Source organism: Phoca vitulina, unplaced genomic scaffold, assembly GCF_004348235.1.
Source record: "Phoca vitulina isolate PV1807 unplaced genomic scaffold, GSC_HSeal_1.0 scaffold2, whole genome shotgun sequence".
Classification (NCBI taxonomy): domain Eukaryota; kingdom Metazoa; phylum Chordata; class Mammalia; order Carnivora; family Phocidae; genus Phoca; species Phoca vitulina.
In genome coordinates this window covers 67,040,348-67,067,755 of record NW_022589705.1, presented here as the reverse complement: position 1 = coordinate 67,067,755, position 27,408 = coordinate 67,040,348, and the positions used below count along the sequence as shown (strand labels likewise).

General features: G+C 40.2%; 1 protein-coding gene and 1 pseudogene across 1 annotated transcript; both read right to left on the bottom strand.

Moving 5' to 3' along the window:
- Positions 1–10,633: 10,633 nt before the first annotated feature.
- On the bottom strand, positions 10,634–11,713 carry LOC116638598 (ubiquitin-60S ribosomal protein L40-like). The gene is made up of 2 exons (XM_032414719.1): positions 11,657–11,713; positions 10,634–11,170 (listed from the first exon to the last, which is right to left on the bottom strand). The coding sequence occupies exons 1-2, from the start codon at positions 11,711–11,713 to the stop codon at positions 10,634–10,636; spliced, it is 594 nt and encodes a 197-aa protein (XP_032270610.1).
- An 89-nt stretch (positions 11,714–11,802) lies between these two features.
- Positions 11,803–12,767, bottom strand: LOC116640225 (annotated as a pseudogene).
- Positions 12,768–27,408: the final 14,641 nt, after the last annotated feature.

Genomic DNA, 27,408 nt, shown 5'->3' with positions numbered 1-27,408 from the left:
CCAGGTGCCCCTGTACTAAGAATTTTAACTGATATTCAGAAAGTAAATGAAATCAAGGAAACTGAAATTTCATCAATATTAATTTAATACACTTAATCAAGGTAAACCCTTTGATAACTTGTTTGGGGAGTCTGGTTTTTTTTTTTTTTTTTAAGGTTTTATTTATTTATTTGAGAAAGAGAAAGTGAGAGAGAGAGCACAAGAGAGGGGAGGGTCTGAGGGAGAAGCAGACTCCCCACTGAGCAGGGAGTGCGACACGGGACTCCATCCTGGGACTCCAGGATCATGACCTGAGCCAAAGACAGTCACTCAACTGACAGAGCCACCCAGACGCCCGAGTCTGGGGTTTAAATGATGGCTGTGACTTCTAGATTTTACTTGTGTGAGAAATAAACGTGCAAACAGTTTAATTTATGTAAGACTCTGGATTTGATTTCAATAAAAAGGCTAGATTAAAAGAATCACCTAAATTCCTTAAAATTGCCTTATGAGGCATATAGTTTATTATTATTTACACTAATATGTAAGAATTCTAAATGTAAACACAGGTGTACAATTAAGTTGAATTATAATTTAAATAAATAATGCCTTTATATGGAAGCAACCTAAGTGTTCATCAACAGATGAATGGATAAAGAAGTTGTGGCATACAGGTACAGTGGAATATTATTCAGCCATTAAATAAAACAAGATCTTGCCATTTGTGACAAACCGGGTGGACCTAGAAAGTATAATGCTAAGTTAAATAAGTCAGACAGAGAAAGACAAATACCATATGATTTCACTTACATGGGGAATCTAAAAAACAAAACAAATGAACAAACAAAAAAGCAGAATCAGACCCATAAACACAGAGAACAAACTGGTGGTTACCAGAGGGGGGTGGGTGGGGGTGGAGCAATATGAGTGGGAGACACAGGCTTCCAGTTAGGGAATGAATGAGTCACAGGAATGAAAGGTACAGCATAGGGAATATAGTCAATGATATTGTAATAGCGTTGTATGGGGACAGGTGGGAGCTCCGCTTGCGGTGAGCAGAGCACAACGTACAGACTTGTCCAATCCCTATGTTGTACACCTGAAACCAATGTAGCATTGTGTGTCAGCTGTATTTCAATTAAAACAAAACTAGTATCTGTATAAATTTTATCCTTGTAAATCTCAGACGAAAATGAAAATTATGTGAGCCTATGGAATAATGCTAACTGTACTAACAGGGTAAAGGGCTTTTTAAAAAAGATTTATTTATTTATTTTGGAGAGAGGGAGTGTGCAAGTAGGGGGAGGGGCAGAGGGAGAGAGACTCTCAAGCAGACTTCTGTGCTGAGAAGACCATCGCGGAGGTGAAGTGCCCTATCAGAGGTACATGGTATGAACATGACTTATTTCTCTTCTGGGTAGAAATTACCTTATGGCAATGTGGAAGTTACTCTCTTTGTCTTGACAGTTTTCCCCACGTTGTGGGAATGGCAAACAAGGCAGTTTTTACTGCATTGTTGAACAATCTGGAAGAATGAGGAGCATAGCAATTTTTTCTTCTAAAAGCAAATTTCTTTTTCTAAAATGTTTTTGAGGAGACTTTGCCTTAGGACACCCAAGCAAAGAGGAGGAACAAACCTTTGGTGATATTCAGTGACTATCTAGGCAGGGGGCACAGGCAAAAAATAATCTGGAAGCAAGAGAAAGCTTGGTTGTGGAGAAAGGCAGGATAAGGAAAAGTCACCAGGAAAAAAATATGGTCAGTTCACCACTTCACAACTGAGAGCAAAGGTGACTGAGGATGACAAATGGCTGTACCCTTGCCTGTGTTATTCGTCAGGACAATTTTTATTACAACCAAACAGAAAGTAACAAGATCATTAGACACTTCTACTCCTTCAAGTGTGAGAAGCCTTCTTGTTTCACAAATGCCTCAAGTTGAACTATCCAAAAATGTAATGCCAGTCAGTCCAGATGGTAACATGCTTGAGGCTAGGATAGGTGCTTGGGTGAGGCCACCTAGGCAGAAGAGATGAAGGAAAAAGAGCATTTTTCTACCTAGTTTTGAGCACCGATTATGTACCCAGAGCCCAATTATTTTTCCTTTGAGCTACCAGTCTCTCTCTCTTTCATACATTTCTTATAATTGCTAACTTTATTATACGTTGATAGTTAACATGTGTACATCTATCTACATGTATTTATATAGTCACATCAAACAATGTTTAAATATTATTCAAAGCTTTAAACTGTTTTTTTTTTTTAAAGATTTTATTTATTTGACAGAGAGAGACACAGCGAGAGAGGGAACACCAGCAGGGGGAGTGGGAGAGGGAGAAGCAGGCCTCCCATGGAGCAGGGAGCCCGATGTGGGGGCTCGATCCCAGGACCCTGGGATCATGACCTGAGCCGAAGGCAGACACTTAACGACTGAGCCACCCAGACGCCCCAGCTTTAAACTGTTTTAAAAACAAAATTAACTAATATGTCTTGTTCTGGGACAGAGTCACACAAAATAGTCTACTGGTCCACAGAAGCAGCACCTTGTCCGAGCGTGTTAGGTTCAGATTCTCTGGGCCTACTCCAGACCTACCAAATCAGAGTCTCTGGAGGTGGGGCCCAGAAATCTGTATTTTGATAAGCTCACCAAGTGATTCTTATAAACGCTGAAGCTAATGCAAAGATGCACTATTTTAAGGCAATGATTTTAAGACATGGATTGACTTTACATGACTTAAAAATAAAAAAAATAGAATGTGTTGTTTAATTTCCACAAATTCATGAATTTTCCAATTTTCCTTGTGTTCTTGATTTCTAACTTCATCCTGTCAAGGTCAGAGAAAATGCTTTGTAGGATATCTATTTTTTTTAAAGATTTTACTTATTTATTTATTTGTCAGAGAGAGAGAGCACAAGCAGGGGGAACGGCAGGCAGAGGGAGAAGCAGGCTTCCTGTGGAGCAAGGAGCCCGATGCCGGACTTGATCCCAGGACCCTGGCATCACGACCTGAGCTGAAGTCAGATGCTTAGCTGACTAAGCCACCCAGGTGCCCCCTCAAAGTAATATTTTAACTGTAGGAACTATTATTGTTTCATTTTACAGATGAGAAAGCTGGAGTTTGTTTGTTTGTTTGTTTAAAAGATTTTATTTATTTGTCAAAGAGAGAGAGCACATGCCAGAGTGAGCACAAGCAGGGGGAGCTGCAGGCAGAGGGAGAAGCAGGCTCCCTGTTGAGCAGGGAGCCCGATGCGGGGCTCCATCCCAGGACCCTGGGATCATGACCAGGGCGAACGCTTAACCAACTGAGCCACCCAGGTGTCCCATAGGATATCTATTTTTACAAAATGTATTGAGAATTAATTTGTGGTTTAAAATAGGGTCTATACTGGGGAATGTACCATGGGCACTTGAAAAGGAAGTGTATTTTGTTGTTGGGTAAAATGTTCAATAGTTAGAACTGGTTTTGTATATGTGTTGTTCAAGTCCTCTCATTCATTCTCTCTCTGGTTGTTTATTGAAGAGTGGGGTATTACAGTCTCCAACAATTATTGTAAAACTGTATTTCTCCCTTCAGTTTTTCAGTTTTTGCTTTTTATATCTTGGTTTGTTATTACATACATAAATGTGTATAATTGTTATATTTTCTTGGTGTATCAAATCTTTTATTAATGCATAACATCCTTCTTTGTCTCTTGTAACCATGGAGCCCAACCTGGGATTGAACTCACAACCCTTAGATCAAGGCCTGAGCTGAGATCAAGAGTTGGACACCCAACTGACTGAGCTACCCAGGTGTCCCATCTTGTAACTGTTCTTGATTTAAAGTCTGTTTTGTCTGGTATTAGTTTAGCAATTTCCCCTCCTTCTTGGCTACTATCTGTATAGAATATCTTTTTCTGTTCTTTCACTTTCAACCTATTTGGGTCTTTGGATCTAAAGTGAGTTTCTTGTAGACAGCATGTAGTTGGATATGTATTTTAAATCCATTCTACTAATCTCTGGAGAGTTTAATACATTTACATTTAACCTAATTACTGACAAGAAGGGATTTAATTCTACCATTTTGCTTTTTATTTTCTATATGCCTTATAGCATTCCTCCCCATTTCCTGCACTACTGTCTTCTTTTGTATTTAATTGATTTTTTGTAGGTTTTCATTTCTTTCTGGTTTTCTTTTGCATATATTCTATAGCTATTTTCTTTGTGGCTACCATGGGGACTATCTTTAACATCTCAAAGCTTTAATGTTCTAATTTGAATTTATACCAGCTTAACTTTAATAGCATATAAAAACTGAGCTCCTATGCAACACTATTCCCCTTTCAGGAAGAGCTAATGAGAATGATATTGCCTGAGTTGAGGCATGTTTAAAATTGCTTTCCTATAGCCTTGGTATTATAGGTAAACTGTCCCACAATATCTCTCCTTTTGTAGATGCTATTCCACTGTCTTCTTGTACTGAATGTTTATGTCAGGAACATAATGTTGTACTGATTTTCCTCTTGTTAAATGACTTGGTCTTTCTGCTCAGAATCCATAAGAATTTTTTTTTAATCTTTAAAGTCTGATAATTCTACCTGTCCTGAGTCAATTCTTCAGGCAAATGTGGTGCTTTTAAACTATAATAAAATATATACACTTGGATCCTATTTAATTTCAAAACGTTTTTTAAATTAGAATTTAAAAAATTAGTTCCATTCCACTGTTTTGCTTTTCTTTCTCAGAGACTCCAATTATACATCTGTTGATCCTCCTTGCCTAAATTCTGTATCAATCACTTTCTGATCTTTTTATTTATTTATTTTTTGAACTTTTAAACATTTTTTTATTTAACTTTCTGATCTTTTTAAAAAAAACTTTTTTTTTTGAATCGTTTTCTTGGCTTTTTTCACTTATATTCTCTATATCATTTACTGTATTTTCAGCTAATTTATTCTCCCTTGGACATCCTGTAATTTAATCTTCATTTCTGAGATAATTTTACCTTTGTCAGTCTCTTTCCTGACCTAATCAACTCCATTTTACATCATCCTCTGGTTTGGTCTATTTTGTATTTTTTGCATTTCTGTTTCTTGTGATCCGTGCCCCACCCCCCACTCCCAGCCATATCTACAATTGCTTTGTACAGTATTCTAAATTCAGGTTGGATCATTGTTTTGCAATTTTCCTCTGCTGTATGATAGGAATTTTTCTGAGTGTTTTCATCTGACAACACATAATTGATTTTCATTTTTAACACTTATTGTATCTTTGTAATTATGCTTGATTTTATTTATTTATTTATTTATTTAGGCACTTTCCAAGCCACTTTCTATGACTTCTCTATCAGAGAAGTCTCAGACCTGCTCTCAGTAGTTCCCTTCAGGGAGGGTTCCTCTCCCCTCTGCTCCTCCCCCCCACTCTCACTCTCTCTCTCAAATAAATAAATAAATAAAATCTTTTAAAAAATCATGGATGAATTGGGTCTTCTTATTTGAAAGGTCATTTCCACATGGCAGAACCTGTAGATCACTGTGGTCTTTGTGCCTTCCACACACTAGGTGACACCTAAATCAAGGAACTGTCGCCATGTTTCATTTCTGGTAAGTTTTGACAAGTCTGTCTTCAGAAAAAAAATTTTTTTGAAGATTTTATTTATTTATTTGACAGAGAAAGACATGGTGAGAGAAGGAACACAAGCAGGGGGAGTGGGAGAGGGAGAAGCAGGCTTCCTGCTGAGCAGGGAGCCCGATGCGGGGCTCGATCCCAAGAACCCGGGATCATGACCTGAGCCGAAGGCAGGCACTTAATGACTGAGCCACCCAGGCGCCCCTGTCTTCAGAAAATTTTAATGTGGGAATATGGGAATTTCTAATTAAATTGTGACTTCCACCTCTCTCAATGCAAATGTTACCTCAGGGCCTCTCTGTTTTTAATTAAATCCTTCCTTTACTGTCAGCCCATTGGGTCATAATTCCCTTTAAAAATCTCCATCAGGAGACCTGGTGGAGAATTTCTAGGGGACACACCACACCCCCAGGCCAGGAGGCTTCTGTGTTAGTAGCTCTGACTAAATCTCCAGTGTCTACTTCCAAAAATTCTGTTTCAGTGATCTTTAAAAAACAAGAATTCTTCCTTCTGTGCCTCTTTCCTTCTGGTCTTGACATAGTAGGTTGAATTATTTGTTGTGTTTCGCCACCTAAAATAGGTTTTGGGTAGGATTCTTCCAGAAGCCCCCTCTGAGGCAAGGACCTATATGGAAGTGGCTTATTAAGGAAAGTTCTCAGGAGAACCAGTGAGGGAATGGTGAAGTAGCTTCCCAAAGGGGCAGGAACCAAGAGCGAGGTTGCGTGTGATGTCTCAGACACACCTAGTCCTGCTGGGACCTCTAGGGCAACAATTAGGCTTCAGAGTTTGTTCTGTCCTAAAGACATAGGCTTTTTTTTTTTAAGATTTTATTTATTTATTTGAGATAGAGAGAGAGCACAAGCAGGGGGTGGGAGTGGAGGGCAGGGGCAGAGGGAGAGGGAGAAGCAGGCTCTCAGCTGAGCAGGAAGCCTGATGTGGGGCTCAATCCCAGGACCCTGGGATAATGACCTGAGCCGAAGGCAGATGCTTAACTGCTTAACCGACTGAGCCACGCAGGCGCCCCAAGACATAGGCTTTTGTACTCCCAGCCAATGACTAGTTAAGGGCCACCTGGGGTGGGAGGTCAAGTGGACTTGTAAGACTCCCAGGCACTTCCAACCCTCTACGTGGTGGGACGAAGTGGAATGGCGTGTGGGGGTGGGGGAGGGGGAGGGGCAGTGGGAGTCCAGGGCCCAAGGGCAATCCTCAGAGAGCACCAAGTAAGTGTAAGCTTTTAGCAGCAAACCATGGCGAAGCTGGAGGACGGGTGCACAGAGCTGATAAAGGCGAACTGAGAGCATGGACCGGGGGAGCCCTGCAGTGACCACTTCTTGCAGATAAATCTACCCTCAAAGTACCTGTTGTGAGCTGAATTGTGTCCCCCTCAAATTTGTATGCTGAATTCCTGACCCCTAGTACCTCAGAATATGACTGTATTTGGAGACAGTCTTTGAAGAGGTAATTAAATTAAAATGAGGACATTAGGATGAGCCCTAATCCAATCTGACTGGTATCTTTATAAGGAGGAGATTTTGACACAGACAGATATACAGAGAAGACCCTGGAGAGAAGACGGACATCTAGAAGCCAAGGAGAGAGGTTTCAGAAGAAACCCATCCTGACAAAACCTTGATCTCAGACTTCCAGCTTCTAGAACTATGAGAAAACAAACCTCTACTGTTTAAGCCACCCAGTCGGCTACGGCAGTCCTAGCAAACCAATATGGTATCCTTTGCATCTGGAAGCAGAAGGTGTCCTTTCTGTAATTATATCACTTTTAAAGCAAGAAAAATAAAAAAATTTAAAAAATTCAAATGAGAGCCTTTCTGTACCTAAGATACCTTGTAGGAAAGCCACAAAGTTAGTAAAAATACTTATATTGTAATTCAATATTTCTACTCTGTTAATGAAACGATTTTGCCTTAATTTCCACTTGCCCCTAATTCAGCCACAACACTGTCCAACATGCCAACTACTGCTAAGTATTTCATAATCGCAGACTTAGATTCTACCTTTGTTCCTATCTACATAAAAAACATTCCAGGGGTGCTTGGGGGGCTCAGTCAGTTAAGTGTCTGCCTTCGGCTCAGGTCATGATCTCGGAGTCCTGGGATCGAGCCCCATGTGGGGCTCCCCGCTCAGCGGAGAGCCTGCTTCTCTTAGTGCTCTCTTTCTCTCTCTTGTGTTCTCTCCCTCTCTCTCTCTCTCTCCCCCCCCCTCGTGTTCTCTCTTTCAAATAAATAAAATCTTAAAAAAAAAAAAATTCCAAGGCCTATTTTACCAAATGCTTTAAAAAGTTTTAAATAATATTATATTTCCTGGTTGCTTAGTCTCATTCAACATAATGGTGATCTATTGCTCTTCCTTCCTTCAGTAGATGCCCGCAAACAGAACAACTACCTTTCCTGTAGCCTAAAAGAGCCACAATGCTTTTGTGAAAAAAAATTATAGTTATGGTGCCTGAAATCCACTACCTGGAACATAATATCTGTGCACGGGAACAGCATCTCTACAACAACCAAGGAACAGCTATTTTTGAGAAATCCAGACATATTACAATTTCACAGATGTAGTCTTTATTGGGTATGATTGGAAATGTCCTTTTCCTTTCATGAATAAGAATAAGAGAAAGCTATGACTAACGGAATTCCATATTCACAATTTTTTTTTTGCATTTAAATTAACATTATTGGTAAGTATGAGATACCAGAACTGTGTAAGGCACTTAACAAGCCTTGGTCAGTGGTGCTTCCAGAGACATGGTGAGCAGGGGAAATAAATCAAAATCAGAATAAGTGTCTATTCCATTGGGGTCAAATCACTACCACTTTATGATGTCATCAACCTGCCCCAAGGTGCGTGGCTGTCCCCAAGTGCATGTGGCTAAAAGTTAGTCACTTTGCTGGCACTCGGGCAACAGTGATGGCAGTAAGCACATTCAAGCACCTTGGTAAGGGGAAGTCCATGTCATCGAGCCCATTTAATTTATGAATCCATGGAGCAAGTTCTGGGGTGACTAAGAGAGGAGGCTGACCAACATCCAGAGAACAGGTCCTCTTGTCTTCCAGATTGTGGAAAGTCTCCTCCATTTTGAAGATTCACAAGATGCATAAATACATTTACAGTTTGGACCAATTTTAAGAGGATCTTGAATCCATCTACATACCTCTTCTCCCATCTTCCTTGTCATCCATTTTCTTATCTTGCCCCTTCCAAGTCCCTGACCATATACCTAGAAATTTGCCACCCTTTTTGTGTCACTGTAGGACCTTATCTCAGGTCAGCTTCCCTAATAGGAAAAGTGGACAACAAGATGTGTTACCTGAACTTCTACCCACTAGAAGGAGTTTTCTTCTCTACAGTCCTTCAAGGACGTTCTGAATATAATATAATGGCACATATAGTGTAATAGTATACTTTTGGCCACTGCCAGTGTCCTGTGCCGAGTATTCTCTAAAGGCTAAAAGCTTTCCCTCTTAGCTCACTGATCATAGGAAGCTCTCTGTGAGGTCCTAGGTATAGGCTGAGCATGGAAGACATATGATAGGAGTGGATGTACTGGGGACGGAAGCAGCTCGTGCAGCTTACTGGTATGTTCAGACTTGGGCCTGATCTTATAAGTACCACTTGTAATTAATGGACGATGTGCACTCTAGTTTATGGTTTGGCATCAGTTTGGGCTATATAGTCACCAAATATTTCATGGTTAAGTGTTTTTATACTGTCCTGGAGTCTAGTAGCAAACCAGGTGCTAGTTCTCAAAAGAGCCATTTTCTGAAGAGATGGTTTCTAAATGATACTCTATTAGGGCAAAGCTAGCTTCACCTGGCAATTTCAAATGATTGTCCTCCTGGCCTTAATGTACATATGTTTCTATCACATCAGTGTATCTCAAACCAAAGGCCACCAGCCCCCATCTTTACTTTGTTCTAACTGGTCGAATAAGAGATTATCTCATGCCTCAATTTTTCCCCCACCTTCTCTCCCCCCCACTGATTAAAAAAAAAAAAAAAAAACCAACATGAAGAAGAAATAAAGGGTTAGAGAGCCCTTTGGGAAATTTTCCTATATTGGGCTCTGGATCCCATAAAACTGCCATATAAGTATTTATCCTTCTCATGGGAAGCATATGGGATTAACAGACTGTGACAATGGTCTTTTATTTTTCCATAATATTTTAACTTCTATCTGTTAAAAACCTTTCAAGACCAAAGAAAGCAACTTAAAGAAAGCAATTTATATTATAAAACTTTTATTTGATCTAACACTTGATCTTGCTCTTTTGAGTTCAATGGCTTCACCAGGGGAGATGTGAGTGAGGGAATTCATACCTTTTTATTATGGAAAGTTTCAAACATACATAGAGAGAATGGAATCCTGAGCCTCCATGCACCCATCACCCAGCTTCAATGGTTATCAACACTCCGTTCCTCTTACTTATATTTTGTCCTTCTCACCACTGGTTTTTTTTTTTCTTTTGCTAGAGTATTTTAAAACAATCCAAGACATTATATCATTTCACTTGTAAATACTTGGGTAAAAATCTCTTATCACATACAGATTAATTTTATAACCATAACATAACCATAATTTTATTATCATACCCAGCAAAATTAATAATTCCTTAATTCATCTAAAAATCAGTCTGTGTTCAGTTTTCCCCAGTTGTCTCAAAATGTCTTTTTATAGTTGGCTTATTTAAATCAGGATCTAAACATAATCTACATATCGCATTTGGTTGGTAGGTATCTTTAGCCTCTCACTCTTTTAAAAAAGTTAAATACAGGCTTTCTATTGAAGTAATTTGTATTTCTTCCTAGTTCCTAAAATAGACATCACATTTCTAAACGGAACAAAAAAGGCTTCGCTGAAGAGCCATGTATTAGACTTTCAGACTGGTGTAAGAAAACTGATAAATGAATAAATGAATTTGAATAAATTAAGGTGCACATTCAGAACAGAACGGTAGCTTTTAGTTAGAGACACGCAAACCAAAGGCAAAAACCTGCCAAGATGAAGGCAGGTTTTTCATTGTTTATTTATTTATTTATCTTTTACTGCTCCAGTCAATGAAAGGAAAACTTGACTGAGGCCCCAGGGCCTGGGCCTCGGGCAGGAGGCAGCCCCCACAGCCAAGGAAGAGCAGTGCAGGGGCCTTAGTTGACCTTCTCCTTGGGGCCAGATTGCTGGCCTTAGCCGCACTTCTTGAAGCGGGTGACAACGCCGGGGTTTGGGCGAACGTCACACGTCTGCCGATCATCTTGTCGCAGTTGTATTTCTGGGCCAGTGGGTGGAGGGAAGGCTCCATGATGCCACCTCGCAGGCGAAGCACCAAGTGCAGGGCAGACTCTTTCTGGATATTGTAGTCTGAGACAGTGCCGCCGTCCTCCTGCTGATCGCCCGCAAAAATCCCGCGCTGCCGGGCCGGCGGAATGCCCTCCGTGTCTTGGATTTTGTCTTTGACCTTCTCAGTGGTGTCACGGGCTCCATCCACCTCGAAGGTGACGGTCTTGCCGGCTAGGGTCTCCACAAAGATCTGCAACTCTGCGTCTGCCGCAAGACCGCCCCCTTGAAGAGGAGGAGTCTTTTTTTATTTTTTAAAAAAATAAGGGCGCCTGGGTGGCTCAGTCTTTAGGAGTCTGCCTTCAGCTCTGGTCATAATCCCAGGGTCCTGGGATCGAGTCCCATATAGGGCTCCCTGCTCAGGTGGGAGCCTGCTTGTGCTCGAGCACTCTCTCTCTCTGCCAAATAAATAAATAAAAGATCTTGAATATATATATGTATATATACATATACACAACACTATGTGTTTTCTTTGTTTCCCTTTAAGTTCATGTAGTGTTCATCTTGATATTATATAAAGTGCATTGCCAAACTAGAATACAAGCTTTTAAATACAATTTAAAAGTTTAATGGATATTTGATGCAATTAAAAAAAAAAGATGGCAGAGAAAGTTCCCTTTGGTTTAAAGTCTTATACCAAAAAAAAAAAAAAAAAAAAAAGCCTTCCTTATACATACACAAGCAGTGTTTCCTTTTTGCCTTCACATACATTAGTGTAAGATATTACTGCAAAATCAGGGGACTCCAAGGCAAACACTTGGGCACAGAGCAGGGTGACAGTCATTGTAAGGAATTGCTTTCTTCCTGTGCGAGAAGCCACTCTTGTGTTGGCAGTTTCCCCGGGGAAGAAGTGGAAGGCTTTGGTGAAGATTGTCATCCATCTCCAAGGCCAAGTTGAAAATGACTGTTTAGGATGTTACTGCAAAAGCAACATAGGCGGGAGAGCTGTTTCAAATGTTCTTATAACTGAACTTTAGGAAAGCACACTTTATAAAGAGGTGCAAGAAAACCAAACACGCAGACATCCAAAGTAGGTGTATCTCCAAAGAAGAACAGGGATGTTCCCAATCTGTTTGCCATAAGGCTTAGGCACCCCTTGGCATGTTGTGTATATGCGCTTCTGCTTCTCAGAGGTGGAAGAGGGGAGGCTCTCCTCTGATTAGGAGAATACTATGCTCAGTGCTCCCTAGGACGGTTTTCTAGGCAGGATCAAACTAAAGAGAAAAGGAACTCATGAAGCATACCCAAGAATTTTGTCACAGTAAAGAATTGTCAGTCCCAATAAAGAATGTGGAAAAACTCCTAGAAGCTGCTTTTTTTCTTTTCTTTTTTTTTTTTTTTTTTTGAAGATTTTATTTATTTATTTGACAGAGAGAGACACAGCGAGAGGGAACACAAGCAGGGGGAGTGGGAGAGGGAGAAGCAGGCCTCCCACGGAGCAGGGAGCCGGATGCGGGGCTCAATCCCAGGACCCCAGGATCACGACCTGAGCCGAAGGCAGATGCCCAACGACTGAGCCACCCAGGCACCCCAAAAGCTGCTTTTTTTCTAGGAGAGCAATGTAAGCCAGTGCACCTGCCCCCTGTTTTGCTGAGAGTTCATAGTCAGATCTGTACTTGTGTTCTTAAAAAATTTAGTGTTTTTGCCAGCTGAGAAATAATGTCAGTGGTCAAAATTGGTACCTCTCCTCTTGAACCTCTCTGTGTATTATCTATGATACTGATTTCAAGAGTGCACCAGAAAATTTGTCCTAACCCATCACCACCAGGGACTCACTGTGTACAGTGAGAACCCCCCTGACCACCACTTCCCCAGCAGCTGAGCTCCAAGGCCACCATTTTGCTGGGGCTGAACTTTGCCACTCTTAAGTCTCTATCAATCAAATAGAATGGCCACTCTTTCTTTGTTACTGGTTTCATTTTGGTTTTGTTTTATGCCATTTATTTATTGAAGAAACTGGGTACTTTGTCATGTGGGATTTCTCACATTATGGATTTGGATTTGTAATCTTGTGATGTCATTTAACATATTTTTCTATCCTCCATATGCTTTATAAACTGATACCTGCATTTAGAGGCTTGATGATCTTTGTTTTTGTCATGAATATTTTGTAAGTGGTGGTTCTCTAGGTTCTACCACATCAGATCAGGAGGCACAGGGTGTTGTCCAACTTGTAGTGAGGTTGAGATTAATCAGTGAGGTCAGGAGATTCCAGCCTGGTTTAAAGTTTGTCATCAACTTTCCACCCAAAACTTTTATTTTATTTTTAATTTATTTTTTTAAAGATTTTATTTATTTGTCAGAGAGAGAGAGAGCACAAGCAGGGGGAGCTGCAGGCAGAGGCCTCCCCACCCAAAACTTCTAATAATAATTGATGACCATTGCCTAGATCCATTATTTCATAAAGGAGTGCAAAATAGTGATTTTTCTGTTTCCACCAAGTTTTTTGCATTTATTAACTGTGGTTTTTCTATAAATTACTTTCTCTCATCATTGATTCCAACAGTCTGAAATATAAGACATGCAGGAAAGGCACTTAGATCCTTCCCCTAAAAAAAAAAAATCAACTTTCAGAATAACGAGATCATACTCTAGCAATGTCCAGGGGTGGTCAATGAGGTTTTTGGGTTTTTTTAAACCACTACATTTTGGGGTGGGCTTATTATGCAGCAATAGGTATTCAAAACAATGAGTCACAAAGGATCAGCATGTAGCAATGAGGTTTCAAAAAATTATTAGCATCATGAACTCATGGACATTTATATATTCCATGTGTTTTCATTCTTTGTAGTCAATATTTTTCTTTTTTTAAAAAAGATTTTATTTGTTGGGGCACTTGGGTGGCTCAGTCAGTTAAGCCTCTGCCTTCAGCTCAGGTCATGATCTCAGGGTCCTGGGATGGAGTCCCACGTCGGGCTCCCTGCTCAGTGGGGAATCTGCCTTTCACTCTCCCTCTGTGCTCTCTCCCTCTGTGTCTCTCAAAAAAATAAATAAAATCTTTTAAAAAATATTTTGTTTGTTTATTTGAGATGGAGAGTGAGAGAGAGCAGGAGTTGGGGGGGGGAAGGGAGAGGCAGAAGCAGACTCCCCGCTGAGCAAGGAGCCCGATGTGTGGCTTGATCCCAGGACCCCAGGACCCCAGGGCCATGACCTGAGCCAAAGGCAATGCTCAACCAACTGAGCTCCCAGGCACCCCTGCATTTATTTTTCTATAATTTTGCCATTTTTCTACTGGGTTGTTAGACTAGGATTTGAATTTCTTTTCACTATTTAGAAAATTTGTATATATTAAGGATATTAGCCCTTTGGGATATTAGTTACAATTTTGTCCCATTTTTAATTTTCTTAATTTTTATTTTTTTAAAAGATTTTATTTATTTATTTATTTATTTGTCAGAGAGAGAGAGCACAAGCAGGGGGAGTGGCAGGCAGAGGGAGAAGCAGGCTCCCTGCTGAGCAAGGAGCCTGATGCAGGACTTGATTCCAGGACCCTGGGATCATGACCTGAGCCGAAGGCAGACACTTAACTGACTGAGCCACACAGGCGTCCCAGTTTTGTCCCGTTTTTTAATTTAACTTTTGACATTGCTGATGATGTTTTGAGCAGGGATTTAATTTTTTTTTTAATTTTAGGTAGGCAAATTTATCCATTTTCCTTTATTGATTTCAGGTATAGAATCACAGTTGGGAAAGTCCTCCTCGTTCCTAGGTCGTAAAGAAATTGACCTATACTTTCCTCTAGTATGTGTATGACTCAATCTTTTCTTACATTTAGATATCTGATCCATTTGGAATTTATCCTAGCGTAAGGTGCAAGGAGTGAATCCAGTTTTATCTTTATCCACATGGCCATCAGTTGTTCCAACACCATTTTTTTATCAAACGCTAAATTTCCATATGCCTTTGGAGTCTATTTTTGGATTCTATATTCTCTTCTATTAGTCATCTGTCTATGCACCAATAGCATAATGTTTTAATTACAGGGGCTTTATAAAGGTTTCGATGTATGGGTAGTTGCCCTTTGCTATTTTGGGGGGGGCAAGGGGGAGATTCCTGGCTAGTCTTGTATTTATTTTCCAAAATAAATAATAATCGACTTGTCTAGCTCCAGAAAAAAAATTAGTAACTTGGATATTTTCATTTTTTTATTATTTTTTTATTTTTATTTTTTTAAAGATTTTAATTTATTCATTTAAGAGAGAAAGAGATACAGAGAGAGACCATGAGCAGGGGGAGAGGCAGAGGGAGAGGGCGAAGCAGGGTCCCCGCTGAGCAAAGAGCCTGATGTGGGGCTCGATCCCAGGACCTCAGGATCATGACCTGAGCCAAAGGCAGATGCTTAACTATCCCCAAGTAACTTGGATATTTTTATTGGGGTCACATTAAGTTTATAAATTTTAACTTGGAGAAAGTTGATATCTTTCTGATACTGATTCTTCTGATCAAAAATATGGCCTCTTTTCCCATTTGTTCAAGTCTACTTTTTGTCCTGTAAGAATGTTTTATGGTTTTTCTCATATAGATTTTACACAGTTCTCATTAAATTTGTGTCTACATTTTGTTTTATTTTGCTTCTGCTCTTGTAAATGGGATCTGGGATCTTCTTTCCCATTATTTCTTCCAAGTGGTTACTGTTGTTACCATTTCTTCTAAGTGGTTATGAAAACTATTTCTGTATGTTAATTTTATATATTGCTACTTTACAAAATGCTTTTACTATTCATAGGAGGTTTTCATTTATTACAAGTTTCCTAGAAACATATCATCTGCACATGTATGTACTCTTATCTCTTCTTTTTAAATTCTTATGCCTCTAATTGCTTTTTCTTGTGTTAAAATAGTGGCCATCCTTGTCTTGTTTCTGATTTTTGCAGTGAGTTCCAAACCAAGTATCTGGTACTGAGTGTCCTATAATTCAGTTCAGTTCTGACCATAACTACCCACAGGGGGTCTGTGAAGACCCCACAGGTGAAGGTTCTCAGTCCCACAGGACTGGCCCCACCTCGGATGCTGGTTGAAAATCCTGGGTGGTGTTCTTAAGCCATTTGCCCTTCTGCCTTGCTGGCTACAAACTGGGGGCTCCTTACAGCCTCCTCAGGTTGGTAATTCACTATTTACAGTTACCATTTTATTATAAAGGATACTAATGAACAGCCAGATGAAGAGTACATAGGGCAAGATCTTATGTATTTCATCGAGATTTTCATATTTATTTCCATAAAATTATATAAACAGTAGGCTATGTTTTGGTGGCCACATATCCCTTATCATTTAAGCTTATATATTTGTACTTCTCTCTTCAAGAAGAAGTTATCTAAAAGTTTGTGTGCATTATTAATGTTTTCAAATAATAGGCTTTCTTATGTATGTACTACTTTTACTCTGTTTCTGTTTTTTTAATTCACTAATTTTTCACTCTTATCTTAATAATCCCTTCCTTATGCTTTCCTTTGATCTTTTTTTTTTTTCAAGGATTTTATTTATTTGACCGAGAGAGACACAGTGAGAGAGGGAACACAAGCAAAGAGAGTGGGAGAGGGAGAAGCAGGCTTCCTGCTGAGCAGAGAGCCCAATGCGGGACTCGATCCCAGGACCCTGGGCCCATGACCTGAGCCGAAGGCAGACGCTTAACGACTGAGGCACCCAGGCGCCCCACCTTTGATCTTTTTCTATCAAATGTTTCATTTACCTTCATTTCATTGATATAGGTATCTAGTGTATGAATTTTCCTCTGATAATGATTTTTACTGTAGATCATGTATTCAGATGGGATGATTTCATTATTAGTAGTAGTATTTCCAAGAATTCTATTTTTTTCATTTTCCCTTTTTCTGCAGGAATCACTTAAAAGTATGTGCATTAAAAAAAAAAAATTCCAAGTGGAAGAAACTTGATTATTAGTGCTATCAATTTCTAGCATTGGAGTTAGACGGCCCTGTTTGTGTTATTTGCATTTTATTGCAGTTTTTCTTTATGGCTTGAGATACCCATATGAACATACCCATATGAACTTCAAAGTGAGGTATATTCCCTAATATTGGGATTCAGAGTTTGATGTATATTTGTAAGAGTTACCATATTGATTATTGATTATGTTGGTAGGTCAGTGCGACTCAAAGTAGCCAGTCTACTCTGTCACTATAAACACATAACAGTTCAGCTGATCCCCCCGCTTTGGTAGCAAGACTTTCTCCATGAAGGAAGTGGCACATTGATTTACATTCTGGGGCAAGCTTCCTATCTCACAGCATCTGGTAACCACAGTTCATGAACTGACACCTGTCTCTAACCACATTTTATGTAGCACTGGATTAGGTTTCCTAAATCCTTATTCTTTTTTTTTTTTTTTTTTGTCTACTTGATTTGTCTTTGCCTGAGAGTAATGTGTTAAACTTTTCTCTTGTTGATGTGTTTCTAGTTCATCTGCATTTCCTGTAGTTTTTACTTTACAAAAGTTGATCGCTGTGTTATGAAGCAGATATGTATCTCCATTGTTAATTTAGCCAGTAGCATTATAAAAAGCCCTTCTTTTTCTTTTTAATGTTTCTTGGTCAGAATTCTAACTTGACAGACAGACATGACAGACATGACCCTTGCATTTTCTGTGTTTTACATTTTGCCTGGTATATATTTGTCTGTCCATCCTTTTATTTTTAAACAGTCTCAGTCTGTCTGTTCTGGGGGTTAGACTTTGTAGTAGGGTTAGACTTTGCTTTGTTTGATGATTTGAAAATACTTTTAATATGTGAGTTTGCCTCATTTATATTATTGATAAAGACCCACATGTTTTTTCTTTTTCAATTTAAAATATTTCACTATAGGGATGCCTGGGTGGCTCAGTCAGTTGGGCGTCTGCCTTTGGCTCAGGTCATGATCCCAGGGTCCTGGGGGATCGAGTCCCACATCGGCTTCCTGCTCAGCGGGGAGTCTGCTTCTCCCTCTGTCTGCCGCTCCCCCTGCTTGTGCTCTCTCTCTCTCTGACAAATAAATAAAACCTTAAAAAAAAAGTTTAAAATATTTCACTATATGGTCATCTGGGTTTTTTTCTCTCTCTTTCTTTTGAGCTTCAAAAAATATTTCTTTTGGATAGGGAGTTCTATATTTTGTTCTAATTGTTACTTTCATGATAATACCTTTGCAAAATACCATTTCCTTCCTTTTTTAGATAATGGTCCACTGGTCCCCTATTTTGAGCAATATTACAATTAACAAGTTCCAACTTCTTCACCTTCTGCTTCCTCTCCTTGACATCTAGTTAAAGTGATATATTATTATTCACTCTTAATAACTATAAGGCATTGGTGAGCTTATCCTATTTTTCATATATTCTGCCTTTCCCCCATTTTTGATATGCACTTTATCTACATTGTCAGAGCACATAATAAGTACATGCCATTCTGTCGCCCTTACCCTTGACATTTGCTTTTAGTTCTACAACTAAATAAATTCAGTGTTTACCGCCAGTCCTCATGTTGAAGCTTTTCTAGTTATTTCACAGTTTCATAAAGGTCATTCTCTAGTAGATTCCTCAGGAATGATCTCACAGGAACAACATTTGCTGAATTTTCACATGTTCATAACAACTTGTCTATGGCCTTTATACTTTCTGGTCATTTTAGCTGGATATAAAATGCTTGGCCCATATTTATTTGAGTATTTTAAGGATGTTACTTTATTGTCTTCTGGTATAAAGTGTTTTGGTGGGAAAACACTGAAGCAAAACTGATATCCTTTTACTTATAAGTAATTCAGTCTTCTTGCCTCACTCGGGTCATTCCTCTCCCCAGGATAGCCCGCATCTGATGACTTGTTGGGATGGGAATACAAGGGCCTGGTCCCCTCGCTCCATCTAGAGACAACTCTGAAGGGTCATTTCACCTTCAGAGCACCTCATGGGGCCAACTGAGGCCTTGTTGGGATTTTATCCCAATCCAACTTCTCCCTCAAACTAATACAATAATGTAAATAATAGAAAAACCCAAACCTGCTTTTCCCCTTTTCCGCTGCAGATATTGGTACCAAGAGTACAATCTAACAGATATCATAATATCTCTGTTCCAGAGTATGCTTCTCAAGGACCTTAACCCACAGTACTGTTTTCATGAGTCAAAACAGCCCCTCATCACACCTCTAACTGACTCTGCTCTTCTGCTCTAAGCAACCTATGTTTGTTCTTTCTTGGAGATGGAAAGCAAATGTGTAACTTTGGTAAACCCCCTGCTTAAAAGCCCCACCCCCAACTTTGTTTAGAACCCATTTTGGTGAGGTTTCCTTTCTTCTTCTTCTTTTTTTTTTTTTCCTTTCTTCTTCTTATAAAAAAAAAGGATTTGGGGTGCCTGAGTGGTTCAGTCGATTAAGCGTCTGACTCTTGGCTTCAGCTCAGGTCATGATCACAGGGTTGTGAGATCGAGCCCTGCGTTGCACTCCATGCTCAGCCTGGAGCCTGCTTAAGATTCTCTCTCTCTCCCTCTGCCCCTCCATCCCACTCTCTCTGTCTAAAATTATTTTTAAAAAAGGAATAAACCTAGACTTCAGTATCTAAAACAAGGTAAGAGTTGAGATAGGATATAAAAAGGTGCCACCACTTGTGAGCGTGAGCATGAAGAGAGTAGCAAAAGGTGCCAGAGCCCCACCTTCACTGGTGTGACAGCATCTGTGCCCTCGGGGCTTGGCTGCACTTCAGACCCTCCTTTCTGCCACCAGCCCCCATCACCCCGTCGCCCCCATCACCCCGTTGCCAAAATCAGCTCTGGGTCTTAGGACTGTTTGGGTAATTTAAAAATCTTTCCTTCAAGCAGAGGACAGGAACAGTATGAATAAAATCCAGATAGTCGTTGGCAATGGCTTTGACAGGAAAAAAAGAAAGTAAGACCCTTTCGGGGCACTTGGGTGGCTCAGTCGGTTAAGTGTTTGTGTTCGGCTCAGGTCATGATCCCAGGGTTCTGGGATCGAGCCCCGCACTGGGCTCCCTGCTGAGCAGGGGAGTCTGCTTCTCCCTCTGCCCCTCTCCCTGCTCACTCTCTTCTCTCTCTCAAATAAATAAATAAAATCTTTAAAAAAAATAAAAATAAAAAAGAGAAAGTAAGACCCTTTTGATCAGTATCAGTCTCTGAGTGTGATTTCAATTTCCATCCTATTTGTATAATATGAAATCAAACTAGTCTTGTTTAGAGAGGGAGCATTCCCCTCTCTATTTTGGCAGTTTCTGGAATGAGATCTGCTATATGAAGTTGTTACTCTCATTTTCTCTTTCTTTTTCTTAAAGATTTATTTATTTATTTGAGAGAGAGAGAGAGAGAGAGAGCATACACACGTGTGTGGGGGGAGGGACAGAGGGAGAGAATCTCAAGCAGACTATCCACTGAGCCCAGAGCCCAATGCAGGGCTTGATCCCAAAACTGATGAGATCATAACCTGAGCCAAACCAAGAGTTGGACCTTCAACTGACTGAGCCACCCACATGCTCCTGTTACTCCCATTTTCAAATCCTCTGTTTCATTTTTACACAAAACAAATGTTGAGGGACAGCAATGGTCGCTGCCTTCCCTGTTCCTGACTTTAATGGCAGTGCATTTAGCCATTTAATATGATGTTTGCTCTTAGTTTCTTAGAAAAGGAAAATAGACTAACTCTTTATCATAGTTAAGAAATGTCTGGTGCCTCTTGTTTTACTTAGTGTTTTTTCCAGGAATGGTTCTTGAATTTTCTCAGCTGCTATATAATATGATTGTATAACTTTCAATTTGATTTTATTAATATGATTAATTGGGTTGATGGATTTCCTAATTTTGTATTAAGGGCCTGAAATAAATTCTATTTTTTAGGTTTATTCTTAGGTGGTTAATAGTTTTTGTTGCTATTGTGAATGTAATCGTATTTGCTATTACATTTTCTAATTGGTTATTGCTGGCATATAGGAAGGCTATTGATTTTTGCACTTTGATCTTGTGTGTGGTCACCTTGCTAAATTCTCTTATTTGTTCTAATACTTTGTCAATTGATTTTTTTTAGGTTTTTCTATGTAAGCAATAGTGTCATCTGCAAATAATCACGATTTGCCTCTTTCTTTTCTAATGCTTATGCCTCTATTGCTTTCCTTCCCTTCTTGAATTGGAGAGAACATCTGACACCCTTTTTGAATAGTAATGGTGATAAAGGTCATTCTTGTCTTACTCCTGACTTCAATTGGAATGTGTCTATTGTGTCACCAGTAAGTGTGGCATTTGCTGTGGAGTTTTTGTTGTTGTCGTTGTTTTTGGTTTTATTTTGTTTTAAAAGATTTTATTTATTTTTAGAGACAGAGAGAGAGCAAGTGCCCAAACGGGAGGGAGGGCCAGAGGGAGGGGGAGAGAGAGAATCCCAAGCAGACTCCACACTGAGCGTGCAGCCAGACATGGGGCTTCATCTCACAACCCCCCAAGATCACGACCTAGCCGGAACCAAGAGCCAGATGCTTAACTGACTGCACCAGGTGCCCCATTGCTGTAGGTTTTTATTATTGCTTTATTAAAAACAAATAGTGTGTCAAATTAAGGGTGTTCTTTTCCCAGTTTGCTAGGAGACTTTTTTCTTTTAGATCATTAATGGGTATTGAATTTACTAAGACAGTCGTATTTTAAAATTTAAAATTATTAATATAATGTTAAATTGATATATATTCTTTTTAAAGTATATATATATATATATATATATAGAGAGAGAGAGAGAGAGAGAGAGAGAGAGAGCATACTCATTGAATCTAAGATGCTGTGATCCTGGCAAATTCTTTTTTTTTTTTTTTTTTAAGATTTATTTATTTATTTTAGAGAGAGAGAGAGAGAGCACAGGAGGAGGAGAAGAGGAAAAGGGAGAGAGAATCTTAAGCAGTCTCCATGCCTAGTGCAGCCTGAGGCCGGGCTCAATCTCATGACCCTGAGATCATGACCTGAGCTGAAATCAAGAGTCGGACACTTAACTGACTGAGCCACCCAGGTGCCCCTAAACTGTAAGGCAAACTCTAACACCTGATTGATAACTCTTGCCTCACATTCTGTAATCCCCGTATCCTTCAGGATTTCAGCCATCATCTGTGCCTCTTTTGGCATGCTCTTGGGAGAAGCCATCTCACCAGGTTCCATGACATCCAGTGATCAGACTTCTTGAGCTAAATCACCCACATGAATGTATTTCAGTCCTGGTCTTGATGCAAGTTCTTTGCCTCACATGGTTTTTCCAACCTCTGGTGTAGTTTGCTTTTCCCACCCTCCGGCTCTGCCTTACCTTGCACCCTGACTGGTTAGCAGAATGTTCAGCCTTTTCTTATTTCCTTAAATTGTTTATATAAGGTGAGAATTATGTATTATTCAAAGTGTTCCTCTTTTAGGTTCTGATATTGTGCTATTTTCATAATTTGAATTGAGAAAAATTTCAATTTCTTATACGCTTTAAAGTCAATTTGAATAAATGAGGAATATTCTGTTCCTTGAAGGTCAACTAGAACTTATCTCTTTGTAATTTTCAGCCTGTTACCTTTTAAAATTGAAGCTCAATAACAATATTTTTAGTTTTTCTAAGGTTATTGCTCTATTTAGTCTCCTAATTCTCCTTGGAACAATTTTGGCTGCTTGTTTTTACTAGAAGGCATAACTAAAAATTATGCCTTTAACTGATAAAGACGTTGATATCAGAACAGTCATGAATTTGGTATTTTTTTGGGAGGGGCAGTGAAAACCCAGCTAATATCAAAGGCAGCCCTGGGCCTGCCGCTAGTAGATTATCACCTGCAATCAATTATCACCTGAATGAAAGTTGCACTGAAGGCAAAGTTTTGGGGATCCAAATGACCTCTGCTACAGAGCAGCATGAGGGCAGGGGGCTTCGGGGAACTGCAGTGATGAGGGGTTTCTTTTTGGACAGAGTAAAGAAAAAGAATGTCAAGCTCAATATCCTGAAATTTGGGCTCAAGACAAGTCCCAAACCATTGACTTTCTATGTCTATGATAAAAATAACTTATCTCTTGCAGTCATGGGGCTGATTATAATTGAAAATCAAATCTAAAGTGTGATACCAAGAATTGTTGTAGTACAATATCAGGTAAAATGACAGCCTTGCCAGGTCTCTTATGTGAATATTGGAGCACTGATCAGAAAAGAAAGCATTCAGATGACTTGAGCATCCAAAATTCTACCCCCTTGAACCTCTCTTGCTGACAGAAGTTCTTGTTTCTTCCTCTGCTGAGGTTAATGAGTGACTCCTGACAATCCTTATCAGCAGGAAGAAATAGTGACATAGTTCTGTGAAAGCCTTCTGTTGACACCTTCTGGTAAATCAAGAATGTGCCCAGGGCACCTGGGTGGTATGGTCCGTTAAGCGTCCGACCCTTGGTTTTGGCTCATGTCATGATCTCAGGGTTGTGAGATTGAGCCTGACGTCAGGCTCCACACTCAGTGTGGAGTCTGCTTGAGATTCTCTCTCCCTCTGCCCCTCCCCCTGTGCTCTCTCTCTCTCTAAAATAAATAAATAAATCTTTAAAAAAAAATGTGCCAGGATACAGCATCTTAGATTCAATGAAATAAAGTAAACCCCGTGAAAATACACTGCAGGGGTGTTTCTGGAGGTAGTGAATCTCTTAAGTACATGTTGCTTCACCTTGCACCCTCCTACCAAATGAAAGGGGCAGAATACCATTTCATTGGTTCACATTAAAAAACAATTAAAGTAAAATTCACATAACATAAAATTAACTATTTTAACCTGAACAATTCGGTGGCATTTCATACATTCACGATGCTTTTTCTTCACATTTTAACATCTCTGTCATGAGAATTCATCTTATAATTAATGATATATTATGGCTTAATTGATAGTGTTTTTAAAAATTCTTCATGGTGGAATATAAATGAAGGTGTGCTTTTCAGTTGATGGTGACTTATTGATTAGTTGAAATATGGTACTTGGTGTTTTTCTTGGATTTTTGAGGAGCATAATCATATTTGGGTGTCTTGCACCCAACTCATTTACTGAGTGACCTGAAAGGCTGTCAGCTTTGAGAGGAATCCAGAACAAAGGAAAATGGCCCAGTTGGTCGAGGCTTCCATGTAAATAGGCCACTTGGTCTCCATGACCCACCAGATCCAGTCATGTTGATGTCCCATGCTGATGGAGTGGATAGCAAGCCCAGGAGGAACATTGCAGAAGAAGCCCCTGGGATTTAAGAAGAAAGCTGTGCTCTGTTTGGCAAATTACTGATCTCCCTTTGAGAAACAGCTTTATCTTACCGAGGGGGCCCTGATAGAGACTGAATGCTTGTCCATGGGACAACCAGGTGACCTTGCAAACTGAACTGCCCAACATGGCCTGCACACTATTTGGTCCACTATAAAGTCTGTAGTGTCCAATAGCATTCAACATCAAGAAGAAAGGATACGGGGGCGCCTGGGTGGCTCAGTCGTTAAGCGTCTGCCTTCGGCTCAGGTCATGATCCCAGGGTCCTGGGATCGAGCCCCACATCGGGCTCCCTGCTCCGCAAGAAGCCTGCTTCTCCCTCTCCCACTCCCCCTGCTTGTGATCCCTCTCTCGCTGTGTCTCTCTCTGTCAAATAAATAAATAAAATCTTTAAAAAAATTAAAAATTAAAAGAAAAAGAAGAAGAAGAAGAAAGGATACACATGAGGCCAGGCCTAAGCTTGTTCTTTTTGCTACCTATCCAACACCTATGGTCTCAAGAGGCAGAGATTGTCCAAATGGATGAAAAAGAGTGAAACTCAAATATGTATAACAGATGCACTTAAAATGTAAACATACCAAAAAGATGAAAGAAAATGGACAGAAAAAAGATATACCATGCAAACAGCAAGCTTGCGAAGGCTGGAGTGACTCTAATATCAACTTCAAGACAAAGACTATTACCAGAGATAAAGACAGATATTTCATAATAATAAATGGGTCAATTCACCAGGAAGATATAATAATTATAATAATAACAGAGCTTCAAAATATGTGGAACAAAAATGGACAGAATTAAAGGAAGAAACAGATGATTCCACAATCATAGTTGGAGATTTTAAACCTCCCTCGGCAACTGATACAATAGACCAAAAAAATCAATAAAGGAGGTTATATGAACAATACTGTCAATCATATTGACCTACTTGGTATTTACAGAACTCTGTAACAAACTGTGGGACACACATTTTTTTCAAGTATACATGGTATGGTCACCAATGGACCAAATGCTGGGCCATAAAACAATTCTCAATAAATTTAAAAGGATTGAAATTATATAGAACATGTTCTCTGGCCACAGTGGAATTAAATTAGATATCAATGATCATAAACTACCTAGAAAACTCTCAAATATTTATAAATATAGTAAGCCACATAGTTCTAAATAATCCGTGGATCAAAGAAGCAATCGCAGGGAAATTAGAATGATAATGAAAACGTAACATAATTTGTAGGATGCAGCTAAAACAGTGTTATGGTGAAACTTAGAGCATTAAGTATTTATAATGGAAAAGAAGAGAGGTCCACATACCCCTAACATTTTAGCATGGGATGTTGACTTGCATCCCCACCTTGATGGCTCAGGGGATGGGGTAACTCTCAGCTCATGTCGCGCGGTTTCAGTCTCACACTTAATGTCTCATGGTCAGGGATTCAGTTTCTACTGGGCCCAGCTGTAAGCCAGAAACTGCTTTTCAAGTGGCGGTGCCTCGTGTGCAGGCGGGATCACAGCCTGACTTCGAAATCCTGGGTGCCCGTGCTGTGATTCTCCCCTTGGGATTACCTGAAGGTATAAGATCCTTGTCACAAAATATTTCCCAGACCATTGGGTCTGTTGGATAATCAGGCCGAATTGCTAACACAGCTTGCACTGCAACCTGGACCTACTGGAGAACCCCTTTTTGAGCCAGCCACCTCTCTGACCTTACAGGTTACCTGGTAAATGGGTCAGAGCAGTAGGCCTGGATGTTGGACAAGTGGCCTCCAACCCCAAAGATGACCACCAAGCTTCATAACACTTTCTTTGAGGTGGGTGGTACAAGGTGCGATGTCTTGTCTGACTTTGATTTTTATTTATTTGGTTAATTTAGAAAAGCAAGAGAATTGACTTGCAAAGAAGTTTTGTAAGGGACTCCAGACTTTAGAAGCACTGGCTCGCCAAATATGAACATGTATTTAAAAGAAAAATGTCTCAGTTCGAGCTGTTCTAACAGAACTCCTACAGACTGGGTGGCTTAAACAACAGAAACTTAGTTGATCACAGTTCTGGCAGCTGGGAGGTCCGCTCTGCAAAGAAAAAGAAAAAAAAGGAGCTAAATGCCATAAGACAGTCCGGAGGTGAGGGTAGGGTGAGGGAAGGAGCCAGGAATCCATTCTGGAAAGCTGGTAACTGCCGATTAGAACACTGGCAGGGGAGGAGAAGAGAGATGCATGCAAGAGAGAGAATTCCAGAAACGTTGAAATGGCAAGGGGAGAGAGCTCCCGAGAGACCCTGGAGTATTTGGAGGTGAGGGCACCAACAGCAAGCTTTTCCCTTGTGGCGGATAGGGGAGGAGTGCCCACTGGGCTGCACGTCTGGAGACTCAGTGCTGGGGGTTGGGGGCTGCCCAGAGAACCCCACAAGAAGGCCTCGCTCCACTCTCAGACTGCAGGCTGCTGGAGCAGCCTGTGTCCTTCAGTCGTTCCCGGAAGAGGGCTTCATCATTCTTGATCACAAAACTGATCAGGGCCCACATCATCAAAGCCCTTGTCCCCCAGCTTCTTGCTCCAGAGTTCCTGATCCCAGCGAACTCCCCACGGGCTTTTCCCCCAGGGGATGTGCCTGGAAGTCTCAGGGCCTCAGGGAGGGGCCACTTTGATTGGGCCCAATGGGGAACTCCTGCTCCGTCTACATGTTTCTTCTTACTGCGGAGTAACTTTCCTATGATAAAGTGCCCAGCTCCTAAAGGTACCCATTGAAGGCGTGATCACGTTTGTCTTTCTGCTGTATACTCAGGGCTAGCGCAGGGCCTGGCATAGAGTGCCACGCTTCTTACTCTTTTATTTTATTTTTAAAAATTTATTTAAGTAATCTCTACACCCAACGTGGGGCTCGAACCCATGACCTGGAGATCATAAGTCTCATGCTCCACTGACTGAGCCAGCCGCGCTCCCTGAGCGCCACACTTCTATGTGGCTTACAGTAAGCGCTAGACGATTTGTTGAAAGAACTAATGATCAAAACTGCATCAATTAACATTCTCATCAACAGGGTAGGCTGGTGACTACAGCAGTAGTCTTGTCAGTACGGTACTCTTGTCACGAAGAGGTATCACAATTATTATTTTACGGTTTTTACCTACCTGATAAGGCCAACACTGGTGTCTCATTATAGTTTTCCATTTTTCATTTCTTTGAACACCAGTGATGCTGCATGTTCATCTGGACATGTACTGACTGTAGCACTTTTTCTGGGACTTTCCTAATCATGCTCTTTGCCCATTTTAAAAAGTGGGA

Coding starts and splice junctions, on each gene's coding strand:
- LOC116638598 (XM_032414719.1), bottom strand. CDS start 11,713: ATGACTGTCACCCTGCTCTGTGCCCAAGTGTTTGCCTTGGAGTCCCCT. Junction 11,171..11,656: donor TGGAGTCCCCTGATTTTGCA/GTAATATCTTAC, acceptor AAATAAAAAAAG/ACTCCTCCTCTTCAAGGGGG.